This window comes from Stegodyphus dumicola, chromosome 7 (assembly GCF_044657685.1).
Source record: "Stegodyphus dumicola isolate Sdum_Otavi_A_Nest chromosome 7, ASM4465768v1".
Lineage (NCBI taxonomy): Eukaryota > Metazoa > Arthropoda > Arachnida > Araneae > Eresidae > Stegodyphus > Stegodyphus dumicola.
In genome coordinates, this window is record NC_140774.1 from 63,599,413 (window position 1) to 63,619,917 (window position 20,505).

The window sequence follows — 20,505 nt, forward strand, 5'->3', positions numbered from 1 at the left end:
AAGATTATGTCAAATAGAATTTCCGATATATATTTACTAATATGTAATTTGTATCTGCAAAGCGAAAGTATGTTTTGAAATCTGAAATCTGTTTATCAATTTCACGCCGCGGATTGGAAGTTGATCTGTCAGCACTGTCCTTATCTTCAGGGCAGATGTTTTTATTTTATTTGGTTTATAATTCCGTACTAAGTGTAGTACTTCATCTCGATATACTCCGTCTTTGATAAGATTTAAATCAAGTTCCTCGTCATTATAATTCGCTTCCGATAGTGAAGAAAGTGACCCAGAGGTTATTGAAAACGAAAACATTTCGATTGACAAATTAGTCGGTATTCTCAACACAGCAATTATAGGACTTGAACAGCGGAACTTTGTAAGTAAACAAGAAATTATGTCTGTTTAATAGAATTAAAGAGAAAGTATTATCGCATGAAACGAAGCCACTTACATTGAAGGAAATGTTTAATAAAGTAAACAAATAAATATTAAGCTTTTTCTTTTTGTAAATTTTGATACCCTTTAGATCATAATTGTTCTTTATTTCATAAATTACGGTTTCATATTTTTAATTTTGTAATTTCTGCATGCCATCTTACGAGATTTAAACTGATGATCTATAATCCGGAAAAATCGATAATCCGGAATCGCCGAAGTCCCGACGAGTCCGGATTAACGACTTTTGACTGTAATTGATTTCACACCCTTAGCAACATTAGCTGATTTAGCAGCATCTTCCTTTTTCACAATCATAGACACCATTGTATTTGGCATATGGTATGCAAATGGCAAGATTCAGACACATCGTCAGATTTTTCAGTCATCTCTTTTTTCACCTCCATGATGATCCTAACAACATTTTTCTGTGCGTGAATCTTTTCATGAACTTTTCTATATTTCATTGTTAAGGAATTTATAAAAAATATGACACACTTGAAAATTCAGAGTTATAGTGTAGGTTATTTACTGAATAGTGGCAATTAGCATATTGACATTAATGGGCAGTCGTAGCATTGTCTCAAAAGTGATAAACATGTAGTGCGAGTCATGATTCATTGAACTTGAGTCATGTTGCAGACAAATGTCATATACCAAACAAAAACTTTCATGTTCAAACAGGACATATTCTAAATTGGGTGTATTTCATAGTGCATGTATACTGAAATACCATTGTATTTAATATGAAAAAAATGAATGTAATATTAAAATAATGTACGTGAGAGGTATGAGCTTGGTGTAAGGACAGAAATTTTTTTATATTTATCATTAGCAAACTTAAATCACCTTGTTCCATTTTTGATTGGATTGAGTAAACTTGTAAATATAAGTTTTGTTGATTGAACAGAAACATGTGCATATACTGGTGCACCATATTAGGCACTGCACATGCTGCAACTTGTTTGTATATTTGTCAAAAAGATATTAGAAACAAAGCTGCTATGCAGCCACCCAAATGGCCAAGATCATAGTGTTCTATTTTCTACCGTCCCCCTAAAATATGCAGCAAAATGTGTAGTGTCAATAGAGTTTTTTTCAAACAGGACATGTGGAAAATGTACAGTGACATTGCCGGAACTCTTAACACAGAACTTTCATATACTATTCGGGCAGGTCCATTTACACTACAAAAGCACACAGTAAGGTGGGAGAAAACCTTACATTCTTCACCACTTAAAGGGCAGTTGGGGAAGCTGGACACAATCACCAATGCTGGTGATGATGAATTATCATCCACCCCTTTTAGTTTAGCTGTTACCTTTAGAATCTTTTTTTTTTTTTTTTTTTTTTTTTTTTTTAAAGCAGGAGACATGCAAAATATGTGGTGTCCTTGTGTCCTTGCTAGGACTCGAACTGTGGATCTTTTGATGCTATCTGGACATGTGTTCTAATTATTTCATAAAAGACCTAAGAGTGGTAAAGAGAGAGAAAAACCATACAGATGTAAATAGAAAGGGTATCATTTGAAACTTTCAAATCTGTTCATTAATGGAGCAGGGGAGGGGTATTGTTGTGGATGACAAACAGAATTTGGGGCATATCGGAATTTTAAACATATAGGTTAGCAAGAGGCTTGATTTTGTAATGGTTAAAAGATATTTAGAACAATTTGTTGAAACATGCATTTGATGAATTTTAGTATTAATAAAATTTTTCAGTGCATTTCTGAAGTATTGTTCAGGTGGTAGGGTCCGTATTGCCCCCTAAATTTGCCTTGGACCAAAACCATCCCCATATATCTTTTCAACGGCCACCAGTGGGCAGTATCAACCCTGTGGGAACCAGTGTTGTAAGTATTAGTAGTACTTATTGCAAAATACTACTACACTTTTAAATTACCTTCTACTTTTGCAATACATAAACATAAGTTTGAATTACATACATGCTTTTATAATATTAACTAAATAACTTATGCATTGTGAAATTGGTAAAGTATACTTTCTGGCATCAGATTTTTGCTCTGAAGCTTAATTTTGGAACTCATATATGAAATATGAAATTAGAAAAATTATGCATGAAAAATTTTATTTTTCTTTAAAAGTTGTTTTAAACATTAAAAAAAAGGTTGACTTTGAGTTTGATATAGGAGTAAATAATTTTATTTATTCAAAAACCATTTGCCATTTTTGAAATACAATTAAGAAACTGTACACTGAAAAGTTAAAAAAATTTTCAGAACCTTCTCTTGTCAGCATATAAAAAACATGCTGTTTATTTCTTTGATTTCAGAAACTAGATGTGTTTGTTGGTCATATATCCATGCTCTAAAGTGGCTAGCTTAACCTGTGTAATGATTGTAATGATTGAGATTTTTGTGATGTTTAAATCTGAAATATACACTTATGTTCATAAGCAATTTCATGAATTTAATGTCATTTATGATTCCATTTACATTTAAACATTCTTGTAATCATGCATACTAAATGAAAATGATGCAAAAATTAATGATAGCTGGTATAATGAAGTGTTTTTGTTTAGTATTTTCTTTTATTACTGTAAAGTAGAAAGATTATATTGGATATTTTTCATTCCATGCATAAAGCCTAATTTTAGTTGAATACCATGTTTTTACTCAAATTAGGTAATAGAGTTTTCATGAAGTATCTGTGCTTCTCATTAAATGAATGCCTTAATGTACCATAGCTCGAAGACAAATAGTGGTGTGAATAGCATAACTAGGGATGGTGGGTATATTTTTGGGAGTGGCTTAATTGACCACAAGGAAAATTATAATCTAGCAATTTATAGCAAAGTTGCAATATAATCCATTTTCATTTTACCATTTTTCTTGACGTAATCCCCTTTTTATTTAGACTTTTTCAAACCGCGATTACTGTTTCAGATTGCAGATCATTCTAAAGTTTGGAAATTGTGAACAAGATGTGCATGTAGTATTAATCAGAAAGAAAGGAACTGGGCCTGCAAGGCCATCACCACAGACAGGAGCATCCAAAAAGAGGTGCCAACGGCTGATTCACTAACAGTAATCAATGATGTCAGTTTTAATTAATCATTATGTGTTCATAAACAGTTATTCAGTAAATAATTCAAGTAGGAAAAAAAATAATATAAAATGTATCTGATGTAAATCTAAAACCTAAAGTATTTTTACAAGGAAATTAAAGTTTATTGCGTATATTTTTTAATATAGAGAGCAGTCAGTAGTTATAAATTTTGAACTTTTTATATCTCTCTGTGTTGCACTGGATGAAAAATTTTGATATGCATATATTGAAAAATCGTTAACTGCCGCACTGATGCCTTGTTATGGTATGAGGATTAAAAGAGTATTGAAAAATGGATGGCTGATACATTAATAATATTTCACAAAGTTCATAATTTATATTTATAGGAGTTATTTACACTTTCCTGTACAAAGATGGAAATTTGAAAGCGTTGAATATATTTAACATGTTCAATTTTTTTCGATTTTTATAAATTTGAAATATCTGTGATGAAAACAGTCATAGTCAGAATATGTAGATAAATTTACTAGAGCTGGTTTAATTAATAAATATTTCATGAAAGGTAATTTTCTGTGATATTTGCAAAACATTGTAATTATTCTTAAAAAGTGCTATAACAGCACTTTGTACGATTAGGAAATAACCTCGAGAATTCTACTACTGTTTCACTTTTGAATTCATTCCTAGGGTTCTGTTTTGCTGATTTTGTGGAGGCAATTTTAAGGGCTTTTTAAGTAACGTTCTTTTAACTTGAACATCTAATGCAAATTTGACCATAAAACAAGTTCAATATCAAGCAGTTAATATAAATCCTTGAAGATGTTCTCAAACTATGCTGCATGACATGAGTAAGATGCACTAAATCCCTGTTGATGGAAACATTCACACATCTGAGAAACTCTTTTGCTTAAAAAGGTTCAGGCTGCCGCCTCTTCTTTTTTTTTTTTTTTTTTTTTTTTTAGGTGCACCCACCAGCGGCCGAGCGCTGAACACTGGTAGTTCGATCCGAGGTTCGAATCCCGCGAACGGACTGGCTGCATGGGTGGTTTTGTGGTTTTCCCCATGTGTAACGTGTATACAAACCAGTTTCCCTTAGAAAGTCCTCCACGAAGGCATCCCTCCCCTTAAGCAGATAGCCTTAGATTGCCATAATTAAATACACCACAAGCAATCTTTTAAGAGCATTTTCAGACAACTGCTGAGATGCATCGTAATTGGGAGTGTTGAATGAAAGCAGAAGAGCTATGTGATTGACGACCACAGATGTATTAAAAAGTATTGGTTAACAACAGTCACACGCTTTTTGAAATATAAGAAGCCATTTATTGTAAAAAATGGATTTTAAAAAATAGAGATAATGTTCTGCTGCTTGGGATGAGGGGTCTAATTTTTTATATAGTCAGTTCTATTCTGCTTATGATCCACTCTCCAGATCAGAGATTTTTTCTCTAAAGGAATTATTAAGACCTTAACAGGAAGAGGAAAATCATATGAAAGGGAAAAGAAAAGACTTTTACATACTTAGAATAGGTAAGTTATCTTTTTTTTTTTTTTTTTTTCCAAGCAAGGGTTGTTTATTTATTTTCTGAATTAAGAAATTGCATTTAAAATCAAAGTACTGTAGAGCCCCATTTATTCGAATTAAAAGAGCACAGTCATAGCGGATAACATTTTCAAATAACCAATGGTCATTAAAAGGTAAAATCAACTAGTTATAATACTGTTACTTAAATTATATTACAATATATTTACATATTTATGTTAATCTAATAATAAGTAGCACAAGTTTCCAGCTTATATCTGGATTTATTTATTATTAAAGCTGTGTTTTGGCTCTTGATGTCATATGCTGTGGCTTGATCTGCTTGGTCAAGGTTAGATTTCTTTAAAGATGAAAACTGAACTTTTCTGTTTATGTATTTTTAAATTTCGGAAATGAGGTGGAAAATTGCAGGATTAAAACTAATAGTATTTGTGAGTACACCTATCCCTCGATTTACATGGAAGATAGGTTCTACATAAAACCGTGTAAATCGAAATCTTGGATTTTGCTATATAAAACCATGTAAAATGAAAAACACACTAAATGTGCATAATTTAGTTATTTATTTACATAAAACAAAAGTAATACATCTTAAAATAAAGTTATAATTTGTTCATAAAATGACAAATACAGTGGTGGCCAAAATTGTGGACACTTTTGGAAATTTTATGTTTTTGAACTTTGTATGCTTATAGAAAATGCTACGTTTCGCAAAATGCAAACTTGTATATATCATTTTAAAGAGAATTTATTACTGAATTCAATACAAAACACAAAATTCAACTATTTGCAATACAAAAAAGTTATATGTACTTTAATATAAATAAAAAACACAGTTATGAAGTGTTTTGTAATGTCTAGCTTTCCTGGCCAATCACTTCTTGTTCTGAGAACCAATTAAATGTTCGTAACTGCCAGTAGAAGCTGACATCATGTTTACACTTGAAACAATTCATTATTTTGCTTTGTTCTGTAGAAGGAGGACCTGTTTCTTATACACTGCAATTACAAGTAGGAATTTTGTAGAAAAATGTCATCAGCGGCCATCAGAAGTGATCTGAATGATGCTGGTGTTTCTGTCAGTTCAAGAACAATTAGTAGGAGATTAACAGATGTTGGACTGAGAAGTAGAATTCCACGAAAAAAGCCTTATCTTAATTTTCAGCAACGAAAAAAAAAAAAAAAAAAAAAGACTACAGTGGGCAAAGGAGCACATTAATTGGACAGATGATCAGTGGTCACAAGTTATATGGAGTGATGAAACTAATATATCGTTATTTGGTAGTGATGGGCAAAATTTTTAAGACGTAGAATAGGAGAAGAGCTACATCCTGACTGCATTCAAGCAACTGTGAAGAACCCAGTTAGTGTTATGATTTGGTCATGCATGTCAGCAGATGGTATTAATCGCCTTCATGTCATTGATGGGACACTGAATGCCAGAAAATACATTGACACTATTCTAGAACCAAACCTTCTACATTCCATCAGAGATCTCTTTCCCAACAATGCTTCATTTATTTTTCAGCAGGATTCTGCTCCTTGCCACGCGGCCAAAATATCGAAAGAGTGGTTTCGTACAAAGAGCATTAAATTGTTGTCATGGCCAGGAAACAGTCATGACCTTAATCCTATCGAAAATTTGTGGCACCGTTTGAAAACTCTTGTCCGAATGAGACACCTATCAAATAAAAGAGAACTAATTGAGGCTGTAATTGTTTCCTGGCATCATGTAATAACGAAAGAAGAGCTTAAAACTCTTGTCAGCTCAATGAAACGTCGATGTGAAGCTGTAATAAAAAATAAAGGGTACTCTACTAAGTACTGATAACTCACTGCAATCATCACTATCTAATGTATATCGATAACTGTTATCGTTTAACTTTTTTTGTATTTCAAATAATTGAATTTTGTGTTTTGTATTGAATTCAGTAATAAATTCTCTTTAAAATGATATATACAAGTTTGCATTTTGTGAAACGTAACGTTTTCTATAAGCATACAAACTTCAAAAACATAAAAATTTCCAAAAGTGTTCACAATTTTGGCCACCACTGTATATATAGGTAATAAAAGTACATATTTAATTTATTTTACATTAGGAAAATATAACATCATTCCAAAAAGTTATTATAAGTTTAAAAACTATAATCGTTTTCATGAACTATGTTTTGTTTGATTTCCTCATAATCTTGGGCATCGCCAGCAGATCCTTTTGCAATCAGTTTTGCAGTGTCATTAGGTAACAAAGCTAAGAGATTTTAGTTGTCTTTCAAATAAAAGGAGAAAGAGATCTCATGTCATCAGTTTTGGGAATAAAGTGAGGAATTGAACTAGCTGCTTGTATTTTCAATTGTTCAAGCTCATGCTTGCGTTCTTCTATCTTTTTCCTTTCGTTAAATTCGCCTTCCGCCCACTCTTTCCATTCGTTAAACTCGCGTTTCTCTAGTTCTTTTCATTCCGTGACTTTGTTAAAAAATTTGATGTGTACGCCACATGACTTCCATTCTCAGTTCACACTTCGCGGCGAGGCAAAAATACATAAAAACTCAAAATATCATCATTAAAAATTGAAAGATACAGAAAAACATAAAATGCCATATACAGTTAAAACAATTTTTTTAAAAAAAATTATGATTAAAATTACAGTTTCTACACAAAAACAAGTAATTTGGCCAGCAGGCAAGAAGGCAAATTTTTCGGTGCCAAAGTTAAAAGTTTTGTTATAGTCGCACTCGGCAAAATGACACTGCAGATGCAGAAATACTTAACTCACTTTTCTGTTAAATTTCAAATGTTAACAAATATGGCTGCTATGATAAAAAAAATTAGACCTAGCCACACTTAAACAACTTTTAAATTGTTGATAATTCTACAATTATTGCATGTAGATTAACTAAAGGCATAAAAACCTTAAGCGGAAGATAAGAACAACATAATTCAATCTTTTCTTTTTTTTTAATTTCACATATTTTAACGATTAAGAAACCATGCAATTTTTTTATGTGGTATGAATTCGAATAGCAAATTGGCTATTTGGCATAGTCCTATTACTGATGCTAAAGGAACAAAGCTTGGCAATTTTTTAGTGCGAATCATTTGTTTCTACTTAATGAAAATCCCGGATCTACTTTCTGTTCTATGCAGGGCTCGAGTTTCTCTTTCTAACCGTAAAATGATTATCTTTGAACTGATTTTATGTCGTCCAATTACATCTTCTAATTTGTGTACTTTTAATTTAAAAAGAGCGAACAGGTTTTTATTTACTGAACTTTGTAAGAAAGAATTGTGTAACTTGAATATCCTTCTTAGCAATTGCTCTGATTGTATTGCATCAGAAAATGTTGTAAATAGACTTTCTACTGTTATTTTTAATTGTGCCTCATTTTCAATTTCGATGAAGAAAAGAAGAACGGTGTTCCTTGGTGGTCTAAAGAAATTGATTGTTATAGAAAGCATGCAAATGCCGCTAGGTGTAGATTCCAGAGAGAAAGAAACTGTGTTCTTAAAGATATACAGTCAAAAGTCGTTAATCCGAAACAGACATAATTTTTTGTTCAGTTACAAAGTTCCGCTGTTCAAGTCCTATAATTGCTGTGTCGAGAATACCGACTAATTTGTTAATCGAAATTTTTTTCGTTTTCAATAACCTCTGTCACTTTCTTCACTATCGGAAGCGAATTATAATGACGAGGCATTTGATTGAAATCATATCAAAGACGGAGTACATCGAAATGAAATAGTACATTTAGTAAACAATTATAAGCCAAATAAAATAAAAAACATCTGCCCTGAAGATAAGGATAGTGCTGACAGATCAACTTCCAATTCATTGCGCGCGGCGGCGTTAAAGATAAACAAAGTTTAGATTAACAAACGTTAAAGTTTAGATTAACAAACGTTAAAGTTTAGATAAACAAAGGATATGCCTTTATCCATTTTTTGCAGCAATTCCATTTTTTGTTTAATGGACTCCGAAACATACTTTCGCTTTGTAGATCTGTTACATATTAGTAAATATAAATCGAAAATTCTATTTGACATAATCGAAAGTTCAAGCTTACTTTTATAAAATTGCTCTAACAGTCTGCAAAAAATAATAAGCCGGATCTCATTCGAAGATTAATGAACAACGCAATCTGCAACATTAACTGAAATAGATAATTAGATAATTTTTGCTTAGCTTATACCATCCGTTATACATTAAACGCGCATTCGTAAACGTATTTTGCACACGCAAATTCGCAGCCGTAAAGGTCTTACGCGCATGCGTCACGCAGAAAGTGTGTAGCTTTGAGGTCCGGATTATGGGTGTCCGAATTAACGACTTTTGACTGTATATAAAATTAAGTATTTTGAGTTGCAACATAATTATAAGGCTAAATTAGCTAATGCCAAGCTTGACTCCTGGAGAAATTTTTTCTCAACTATTAATGTCTGGAAATATATATATAAATATGGGGTCAAGACGAATTTTGCGAAAAGGACTGAGATTTCTGGAATTAAACTCCCGGATGTCAGTGTTACTTTGAGTTTGAGTTATTCAATTATTGTTATAATGATAAAGAATGTCCCAAGAGATAATGCGTGTGCTGATAGAAATTCTCGTAAAACAATGCGTACTGAGTCTGAAGGACTTTATATTTCATTTATGGACTGTCCGTTCAGAACTTAATAGTGTTATTAAAAGTCTCAAGAAAAAGTCACCTGGGCTAGACTCTCTTTCCAATGAAATAGTACAGCATTTTCATGCGGTAGATAGCACTTTTTTGCTCAGACTTTTTAACCTTTGTTTACAGTTAGAAATTTTTCCAGCACAATGGAAGAGTGCTCAAGTTGTTTTGATTCTTAAAACTTTAGATGCAAGAACTCCTTATCTTTATAATATTAGATGCATTAGTCTTTTGCCTACTTTGGGAAAATGTCTTGAAACTCTCTTCATTAACAGAATAAATTGGTATTTGAGACAGAAATGTTTTTATAATGATTTTCAATTCGAGTTTACACCTCGGAAGTCTGCTGAAGATGCCATTATTTGTCTTTGTAATAACGTTCAGTATGAAAAGAAAATGAAGCTTACTACAATTCTTATTTCCCTGGATTTCAAAGGGGCTTTTGATAATGCTTGGTGGCCATCTATCTTAACAATTCTAAAAGATAACTGGTATACCACATAATATCTATAATCTGCTTAAAAGCTTCTTGAACGGGAGGACCGCTGAGCTTCAGCTTGGAACCGAAACTAAGGTTTATTCTCTAAAAAAAGGCTCTCCTCAAGGTTCTGTGCCCGGACCTACTCTTTGGAACATGATAATAAATAATCTTTTAAGTCATCTCGACGGTTGTTTAAAAACTGCATTTGCGGATGACTTACTTTTAATTTTCCAAGGAAAGACTTTAAATAACATGCTTTTAAGAGCACAAGAAGTTCTAGATTTTGTCTCTAATTGGGCGATTTCTCATAAACTTATAAGTTATTTCTCCCACTTCCCTAGTGTGCTTTCGTGGTGTAACGGTAGCACGCTAGGCCAGTATTCCAGAGGTCCGTGGTTCGATTCCCGGCGAAGGCGTTTGCATATTTTTCATCTTTTCTGCTTCCAATTAACCTAATGACTATACAAGTGGCACCCGAACTAAAAGGGTTGTGGATGATGATTCTCCGCACCCAAGATTTAGCGACTAGGGTCTCCTAAAACCATAGTCACCCTTTAAAAAGCGGCGTATATAAGGTATTTCTCCCACTTCCCTAGCATGCCTTCGTGGTATAACGGTAGCACGCTGGGCCAGTACTCCAGAGGTCCGTGGTTCGATTCCCGGCTAAGGCGGTTGCATATTTTTCATCCTGTCTGCTTTTAAAAAAATACCTAATGTCTCTACAAACTCACTTTCAATTCCTCAAAAAGTAAAGCTATGATTGTTCCCAGAAAGTTTGATGAGCAAAATATTGCTCCTTTGATACTTGATGATCCGTTGGAATTCGTAGAAAATGTTAAGTATCTTGGTGTCATTCTTGACCAAAAATTAACATGGAAAAAGCACATTAAATTCCTTTCTGCTAAATTTGAAAAAATTATTAATGGCTTCCACCGAATTGCCAAATATACTTTTGGAGTAAGCTACGATGTTAAGAAACTCATGTATGAGCAGTGTATTGTACCTTTCATTTCATACGGCTCTCGTGCTTGGGGACATGTTCTTGCAAAGAAGGTTAACAAAAGAAATTTGGGAAAGATTCAACGGAGAATTCTTCCTCGTATTATTAGTGGTTATAGAACCTTAAGCTATGAGGCTACTTTTGTTCTTGCAGGAGTTCTGCCTATTGCTTTTGAAATTGCTTATAAGAATAATATTTTCGAGTCATTGGCAACTGATACTTTGGAAGACTGCATAAATGGAATTATCCCCTTCACTGATCTTCCTCATCCCATTACTTTAGAGACCATAAGTTTCTGCGAGTATAAGAGACTACTGAAATCAGTTTTCATATGGTTTTCTTTACAGATGACAGCAAGTTGGATAACAAGGGTGGCCTTGCATTGGTCTTTTTGAAGGCATTCCGAGGTTTTTTTATTTTAGACACTGTATACGGAATGAATGCACAGTTTTTCAAGCAGAACTTCTGTGCATTTATCTTGCCGTTAAATGGATCAAGGATAATAGCACAACTTCCTCAAGGTACCTTATTTGTTCTGATTCTCTTCAACTTTTGAACAGTATAACCAGCTATGACAAATTAGTTATCAAAACCCTATTAACTGTCAGTTCGCTTAGAAATAGAGGAATTGGTATCTGCTTTGTTTATGTGCGTGTTCATCACGGTTGTTATGGAAATGAAAGAGCTGATTTCTTAACTAAAGATGCCTTAAATTTACCCATTGATATCAACATTAGCATTCCAAAGAGCTATTGGAACTCCTTTCATTATAAGAAGCTTTCAGCTAAGTAGAATGAGTAATATATTTCATCTTGTAATGCTCAGGTAAAAAGTTCTTTCCTTCTATTTGCCATAGACTGCATTCTGAGTCTTTCCTCTCTATAAATTTTAAAGTTTTTCAATTTCTATCTGGTCACGCTAAATTTGCAAGTTACTTGTTTCTTTTTAATCTAAGATCAAACAATTTATGTGAATGTTCAAAAAGAGTACCTCGGGATGTGGAACATTTGATTTTCTCATGCTCTACATTTGATTTTCTCATGCTCTACATTTGATGGCTCTAGATTATGCTTGCAGAGCGATTTGAAAATATTCGTAGTGACTTAGCCAGTGAACTTATCTGTTTTCGTGAAGTTCAGACTGCTGTTCTTTGGTTTTGTTTGTTTTATTTATGTATGTAACTTTTAATGTTTTAGTTAACTTACTTCTGTAAGTCCCGAGTTATACATATGTGGTGCACGGGGGGGGGGGGTCTGTATGTTTTAAAAAAATCATTTTTAAAGCAAAAAATGCACAATTTACCAACATATAAGAATAAAAATCTGAGCTGAGCCGAGTAGCAGAGTGGGTGTATATATATATACTTTTGATGTGGCTGATTTAAAAAAAAAAAAAAAAAAGAAAAAAAAAAGAGGTGCCCAATACATGCTATAGCAGTCCTATATACAAAATTTCAATGTTCTGAGGCTACTCGTTTTTGAGTTATGCGAGATTCATACATGTAAAATATGACAAAATACGATAACCATTTTTTAGAAAAATATTCGCGATCTCAAAATTAACATTCTAGATTTCGTGCTTTTCCCCTAAATTCATCTGTTCTCCCGGATTCGAGATCGTTCTATGTTATGTAATGTTTTAATGCAGATACCTCTTCTCCAATCAAATTCATTGTAAATCAAAGCTTTCTCTATCTCAAACTGAAAATATTAAGTCTCTTCCGTCTTCCTCTGTCTTGCAGTGTTCTCTTTCGCTTATGCTTTCCTGCTGGCAAGATGCTAGTTTTTCACGCTATGTATTACTCATTTTATCCTCTCTTTAGGGAGGGTACAAGAAGTGATAGCACATGCCTGCTGTCCCCCTAGAAACACTCCTAACACCCCCTAAATTTAAAAAAAATTGTTATTTGTTAGGAGAGTCAACTATGACCATAAGACTGGTTTGGGCATTTCTATATTCTTTACCAGTACTATTCTCTGACCATGGTTTGGCACAGAAGAGCTACAGCACATACACACATATTTTAAAAGAAACTTTTTCCTTTTTCTTTCTTCTTAGTCTAGGACAATATTTAATTACATTTTTGCAAAAATTAAAAAGACTTTAACTTGATTATACAAGTTATTTGTTTTAAATTTCAGTCTGAATTTTGTATAATTTTGAATTATTATTAAGTAATATGAAAGATATTTGAAAGAAAACAGAAAGGCTTTGACAATTGTACAATGCCAAAAACCAGTTACCTTTTCTAAGGTAACTGGTTTTCTAAAAACGGAGGTTTTTTGGTTTGTTGTACTTAAGCATCCTCTAACCATCAGCAAGATGGTATGCTGATTTTGTTGAAGAGGACATGCGAAATTAATTTTCAAAGTATTCTGGTGTTATTTACTATTGCATTATATTATTATGTTTTTAATATTGAATTTTCTGTTGTATTAAGTATGTATATCTACAGTGGGAAGAAATTACTCAAGTAATCATAAATTCTGTGTTGTAATATTTCTACATGAGAGTTATCTGCTTAATCTGTATTATAATGGAAATATTTTCATTGAGAAAAATTTGAATGACTTTTATTTGAACATTTACTTTGTGAAAAAAATTGAGCATTTACTTTGTGGAACTATTTTTAGCAAGAAATTTACAAAATTTTCATTCGGCATTCTAACAACTTCAGTGCTCTAAAAATATGCAAATGTTTTAAAAGAATATCCTGGTTAAAATTATTACTGAATTCAAAATTCTACAACTTTCAGTGAAATGTCATATTCAGTCAAAATTTTACGACTTATAATTTTTTTAAATTGTTCGAAATTTATGTTTTGTATTTTCAAAATTTTATCTCTCATATTTTGCTACTCTAATGCTTTTGTTCTGCCACCCTGCTCTACCTTTCTTTTGAAGGAAGGAATATGTAAAATATGACAAAATACAATAGCTGTTTTTTTAAAAAAAAAATTGGCAACCTCAAAATTAACATTCTAGATTTGGTGTTGTCCTCCTAAATTCATCTGTTCTCCCAGATTTAAGATCTTTCTATGTTATGTAACGTTTTAATGCAGAAACCTCTTGTTCAATCAAATTAATTGTAAACCTAAACTTTCTCTAACTTGAACTGAAACTAGTGCCTCCCTCCCTTCTTCCTCTATGTTGCAGCGCTCATTTTTGCTTACGCTTCCTGATGGCAAAAAGCTAGTTTTTCACGCTGCTGCTTATTTGACTAAGATGACGTCGTACCTTCAAAATTATATTATTATAACTTATTGTATTCAAATATCATTAAGAAATATCTTGTCTGCAAAAGAATGATTTGATATGCATAAAAAATAAAGATTGTGATTCTGATTGTGAAAGATAACGTGTGTATCCATAATAACGGCTGAGCTGGAAAAAAACGAAGAATTCAAATGAATTGGTCGAAGGGGGCTGTTATAGAAACGTCCATATTTAGAAAAGCAATGCCGCTAAAGAGATATCTGCAAGTTACAAGATATTTCTATTTCGCCAATAATAATCTGGTTTCCAATAAAGATAAACTGATCAAAATAAAACCTGTGACCAACTTTTTAAATAAAAAATTTTAAGTATATGCAGTACAAAAGGACATTGCTATCGATGAATCGCGCATGAAATTTAAGGGATGCCTATCTTGTAAACAATTCAATCCATCAGTAAGAGCAAGATTCGGTATTACATTTTACAAATTATGTGAGTCAGATTCAGTTTATTGCTATGACTTTAAAATATATACAGGCCATGATAAAATAAATTATGATGATAGAGCTATCAGGACTACTGTACTGTTCCTTCTAATCTGTTTGGCGAACACGATGTGTCCTGAGTGTGCTGACTACTACACCACGAAGGCTCGCTAAAAAGGCGGAAGAAATACCTTATATACTCCCCCTTTTAAAGGGCGACTGCGGTTTTTAGGGGACCCAATCGCCAAATCTTGAGTGAGGAGAATCATCATCCAACACCCTTTTAGTTCGTGTGCCTCTGTAGAGACATTAGGATTTTTTGGAAGCTGAAGAGATGAAAAATTAACAACAAATTTGCCGGGAATCGAACCACGGACCTCTGAAATACCATCCCAGCGTGCAGAACTGATACACCACGAAGGCTTGCTAAGAAGGCGGGAGAAACACTTTATAGAGCTTCTGAAAGTGTTGTCAAAAAGCTATCACCAGTATTGCACAGAGGTCACACTTTATATACAGATTATAGTACTCTTTGCCAAAATTATTTTTGATACTATCGTTCAAGTATAAAACAAATATCGTTGGCACAGTACGTGCGAATAGAAAGAGTATGCCAAAAGATTTGTGTAAAATAAAATCAAAAAGGGGGAGATATGCAATGAAGAAGCTGCAGTTAAGAGGTTAAAAACTAATTGATATCTATGATGAATACCATTTGAAAATTGATTATGAACTTCCATTTTCTTAAAGGTACCATTTTACTAACTAGTGTTTATTATTATTATTTTTTTGGGGGGGGGGGGTAATATTTCTGAAGCTTTCTTTATTTGATTAGAAATTTCTTTTCACTTGAGGAAATACGTATTTTTACGAATTTGGTTGCCAACATAAAAAAAAAAAAAAAAAAAAAAAAAAAACCCATAGAAATAATGCAAAATTATCCCATTTTTATGATCTATAAAACAGAAGTGTAAATACTTTATTTCTCTTCGTCTAAGGTTTAGAGAATGAAGGTTGGTTTGATCCATGGGCTTTACTCTCTGCATTCAAAAAGAAAGCAATTTCACTAGGCACCGATTACGTGCATGGAGAAGTGATAGGATTTGAATTTGAAGATAGACGCACAGTGATTGATGAAACTTTAGATCCTACTATTCGAACTAATTATATGTATGTGAGTATAAGACAATTTTATTTATTTATTTATTTATTTTTACTGCAGTATTAAATTAAAAGATTAATGAATGTCAGAGGATTACTTTTCTTCCATTCCATTTAGATAAAAGATGAAGTTGGTGAGGTGCACTGTGTTGAATTTGCTTACCTGGTAATTGCTGCGGGCCCATATTCTGCTGATGTTGCACAAATGTTGCATATTGGTTTGGGACCAGGGTTGTTAAGAGTACCTCTTCCTATTGAACCAAGGTAATAAGTTTTATCGTTTTGTGTAGTAGAAATTTAAATATTGAGTTTAACTGTGACCTCAGCTATTTGAAAAACCTGGTTAATTTGTTTTGCTTTCTGCAAACCAAATCCGTATTTATTAGAATGCAAGTGAAAATATTTTATATATTTTTATATTTTATTTCAAAAACAATATAAAAATATGTATTTCTTGAAAAAATTAAGCAAAGAATTTGAGTGAAGAAAGAAAATAAGTAATTACAGGCAGCATATGCAAAAAGAGTTATGTTGCATATACAAAGCAAATAATTATTGCACGACAAGGAAATTGATTTAATGTGCTTTTAAAGTGGTACAAATTACTCTCCTGTTTATGTTTCTAGTATATATTTGCTAAACATTGATGTCCATCAAAATTCATTTAAAGCATTTAATAGCTTCTTAAACTGTGTGTTCTAATCACTGTTATGATTTTTATATTCATTAAATCAATGAAAAATTCATTGCATTTACTTATTTATGCCCTTCTAATTGTAATTTCTATTGTATTTAGAGAAGTTTTAATACACTGGTTATCATAAATTAAGGAAAAATCACAAAAATCATGATTACTGAAAAAGCTACATGTAGAATTTTATGAAACTTACCTACAATATACAATACATATTAAGGTATCAAATAACATAAAGAGAAATTACCAGACAATTATGGTAGTATAGAAATTAACACTTGTATAAAATGAACAAATCGAAGATGTCAGTTTGCTATAGTAAAAGTACCTTCAATATGGAATATAATCGCCTCTAGAAGCAATACAGCACATTCAGTGATGTGTGATGCTTTCAATTATGCGGTCTATTAGTTCCATAGGAAGCGAGAGCCATTGTTCTTGCAAAGCAGTTACAAGCGCTTCAAGTTGTCTAAGAGGGCGGATTGAGAGCAGCTAAATGTCTCCCTAAAGCATCCCAAACATGTTCGATAGAATTCAAGTCCGGGGATCAAGCTGGCCACTCCATGCACATAATTGTTTCCTGTTGAAGATAATCATATACGAAGCGAGCCCTGTGTGGTCTCACATTGTCTTCCTGTAACAGGAAAGAATCACCTATTACCTCGGCATATGGGTGCACATAAGCATCAAGGATGACATCTCTATAAACATGAGCATTCACGGTTCCCCTTGGAAAAACATGGAGGTCTGTGTGTCCGCCCAAAGAGATGCCACCCCAGACACATACACTGCCTCTCCCTATGTATCTCTTTCACGGATGATAACGGGTTCCAGGTTCTCTACATATCAAATAATGCCTACTATCACGTTCTAGACTAAACCTGGACTCATCCATAAAGAGAATAGCCCTCCATTGCTCAGGTATCCGGTGGACATGTTGTCGTGCCCACTGCAAACGGTCCCTCCTATGGCGTGACTTCAGCAGCACGCAAATGGTTGTTGGCCTTGCATACAGACCACCTTCGTGAAGCCTCTTACTCATAGTTGACATTGACACCAACCTTCCGGTGGCTGCAGTAAGGGAGAATCTAAGAAGAGTCGGAGTAGCGGTTTTATTCCTGAGTGCACATAATGTCAAATATCGGTCATCGGCGCTCGTCGTAGCAGTTGGCCGTCCTTGGCTGAACCTTTTAGGTGCCGAATCTGTGATTTGAAATTGCCTCCAAAGTCTATGAACCAGAGATGGACTCGCATTTAGCCATCTGGCCAATTCTGTTTGACTTTGTCCTGCCTCCAGTCTCCCAATGGCTTTCTGTCGTAGTTCTGCAGGCAAATGATGCCTGGAGATCATTGTTACGAATTGGCTATCTCAGATTGCTGATGTCACTATCACAGTGAAATATGTGGGCTTGCTCTCAAACATGGGCTTTTATGCTCCTCGCAGATGACGAATTCCGAGTGCAGCGCCACTAATTTGCATATTGCAGTTTACTCAGCTACTCTTACTTGGCAACATATTCAAATTTTACACAGTTTGGCTTTTTTTGAGGGAATTATCGCTATTTTTGTGATTTTTCTTTAATTTATGATAACCAGTGTATGTTAATGTCAAGTTAAATTTTGTTTAATCTAGAAAGAACAAGTATTCTAAGACAAATGCAGTTCTGGGTGTATGAAATCATACTCTGGTTTATTATATTATTATGTTGTGAGGTTTACAAATTGCAAATTTCATTTTATTTTTGTGAAAGAGATTATATAAAAAATTGTATATTTTCATTTTGTATAGAAAATCGTATGATGCATTACTAGCATTGTAAGATTAGGAGCATATAAGAGTACATATAAGTGATATTAAAATTTAAAAAGTAAAAAGAAAGATTTCTTGCTTAACTATGTCTAACAGTAAAACTTTTGAAAGATGTCTGTTGCTGCTCATTTAGAGAAGAATATTTTAAAGAATGAATTTAAATATTAGAAAGAAAATAGTTATTTAATTTACAGATTGTGTTAAAAGCTTAATATTCTGAATCTGAATGTTTTAAATTTTCATGGCTGTAAGTTTGTTGAATACCTATCTTTTTCTTGAAAATTCTGCTTTGCTTAATTTGTGCTTCGATGAATATCGTTTTGTGTTCACTTCATCCTCTTTTTGATGTCAAGCTTGGAAGAATGATGTAACAAAAGGCAGTTAAGGATTTTTAAAATAAGAGGTACAGTTATTTTTCTGTCTGTGTGAATAACTAAGGAAAATGAATTCCAGCTAGTGAAAAAATATGCTTGCTTTGTAATTTTTGAGTATTCCTATGTACATGTATATGTAGTGGTACTAAAAATTTTGAGCAGTTAATCATCAAATGTAAGATACAAAAAAAATTAATGAGACAAAAATAAATAAGTAAATCAATAAAAATAAAATAAGGAATAAAATAAAGAGTAATAGGGACCCATCAGTGATTGACTTTAGCCACTGAATGCATTAATTTATCCTTGGAGAAAACTATCCACATTTTGTTTAAACATGTTTCGATGTGACCTTTCTAATAAGTACACCAACAGCATCAAGATGATCTGTGCCATTTTAATCTAAAAGCAGTAAAGGAATATCCTATGAGTATAAAGACCTGAATTTTGCTTTTACTTTCTTCACTCCCGCTTTTTTTTTTTAGACAGAGAGGTTGTTCAGGTAAGCATCTCAGCACACTTCAAAACCCAAGACCCATGATTTTGATAAGCTTAGTCAAATTCTTGCCACAATTCTGCATCATATTTCTTTGTAACATTTATCATTCTAGTAACAGTGCAACTGATCGGTTATGTAGGCTTATGAATGAATACCTTATGTTTGCATCAACTTTAATGTATCTCAAAAGAAAAAAAATATATAATGTATCATTTTTTGACCTAGAAATCCAGTTGTCAGACATGCATTAAATCAACTGCAAAGCAAAGAGAACTGTATTCCTTTAGTTTTTTGTTCACTTCTTGCGCATTTTAGCTATTTAAATTTCACTAAGGATCTTAATTCTTACCTTTTTCACTAAATAGTTAAGAGTGCGCTGCTAGCCGTTAAAATTTGTTACATGATGAAAAAAAAAAAAAAAAAAAAAGCAGGAATTTGTATATTGATGTATGAGAGGAAGACATGATTCAATTTGTAGATGTTTTGAAGTATGCAACATGCAGAATTCAGTACACAAAGCTGCCACCTCTGACTGCAACATAAACCTCTCAACACTACTGGCTGTAATACGGCTGGGTGTCAAGTTCAAACTGATCTTGAATGATAAGTGTGGTACTTAATTCCATGTGGCTTTATGCCAGAGTTTATCAGTTATAATTGCTGGTAAGTCATGGTATACTAGCCTCCAGAGTTGTAGCTAAGGTTTTCAGTGCCCGGGGACAGTTGAAGATTTCGTGCCCCCTCCTGTTTGCTAGGAATAGAAAATAGTTAATTCTAAAATTTAGTAACACCAGTTTGGCTTTCCCTGGATACTGCGCCAAAGGACTGGTGCCCCCCTTGCCCCCCCTCTAGCTATGTCCCCACTAACCTCTCAGCAAACCTTGATCAGATAGTATTTGCAGTGAGTAAGAAATCTGGAGAATGGGCTAGCCAAGACAACAGTTGAGCATACTTTGTATCGAGGAAGGTTAGGATAGAATGGGTAACATACAGGCATTATCTTCTTGAATGATGATGTCATGCAGACCTCAAAAATAATGCACGGCTATGGGCTTTACACATCAGAAATAAAACTGTGGCTGTTCACATTACCGACTATGCGAAC

The 20,505-nt window shown here is 33.2% G+C and overlaps 1 protein-coding gene across 3 annotated transcripts in view; it reads left to right on the forward strand.

Moving 5' to 3' along the window:
* LOC118203725 (FAD-dependent oxidoreductase domain-containing protein 1-like) overlaps window positions 1–20,505 on the forward strand; it is a 97,173-nt gene that overhangs the window by 46,204 nt on the left and 30,464 nt on the right. For all 3 annotated transcript variants that reach the window (XM_085820347.1, XM_085820348.1, XM_085820346.1), the window contains exons 5-6: window positions 15,861–16,036; window positions 16,142–16,287. In XM_085820347.1, the coding sequence (XP_085676473.1) occupies window positions 15,861–16,036; window positions 16,142–16,287 (322 nt within the window). The remainder of the gene's footprint in view (window positions 1–15,860; window positions 16,037–16,141; window positions 16,288–20,505) is intronic.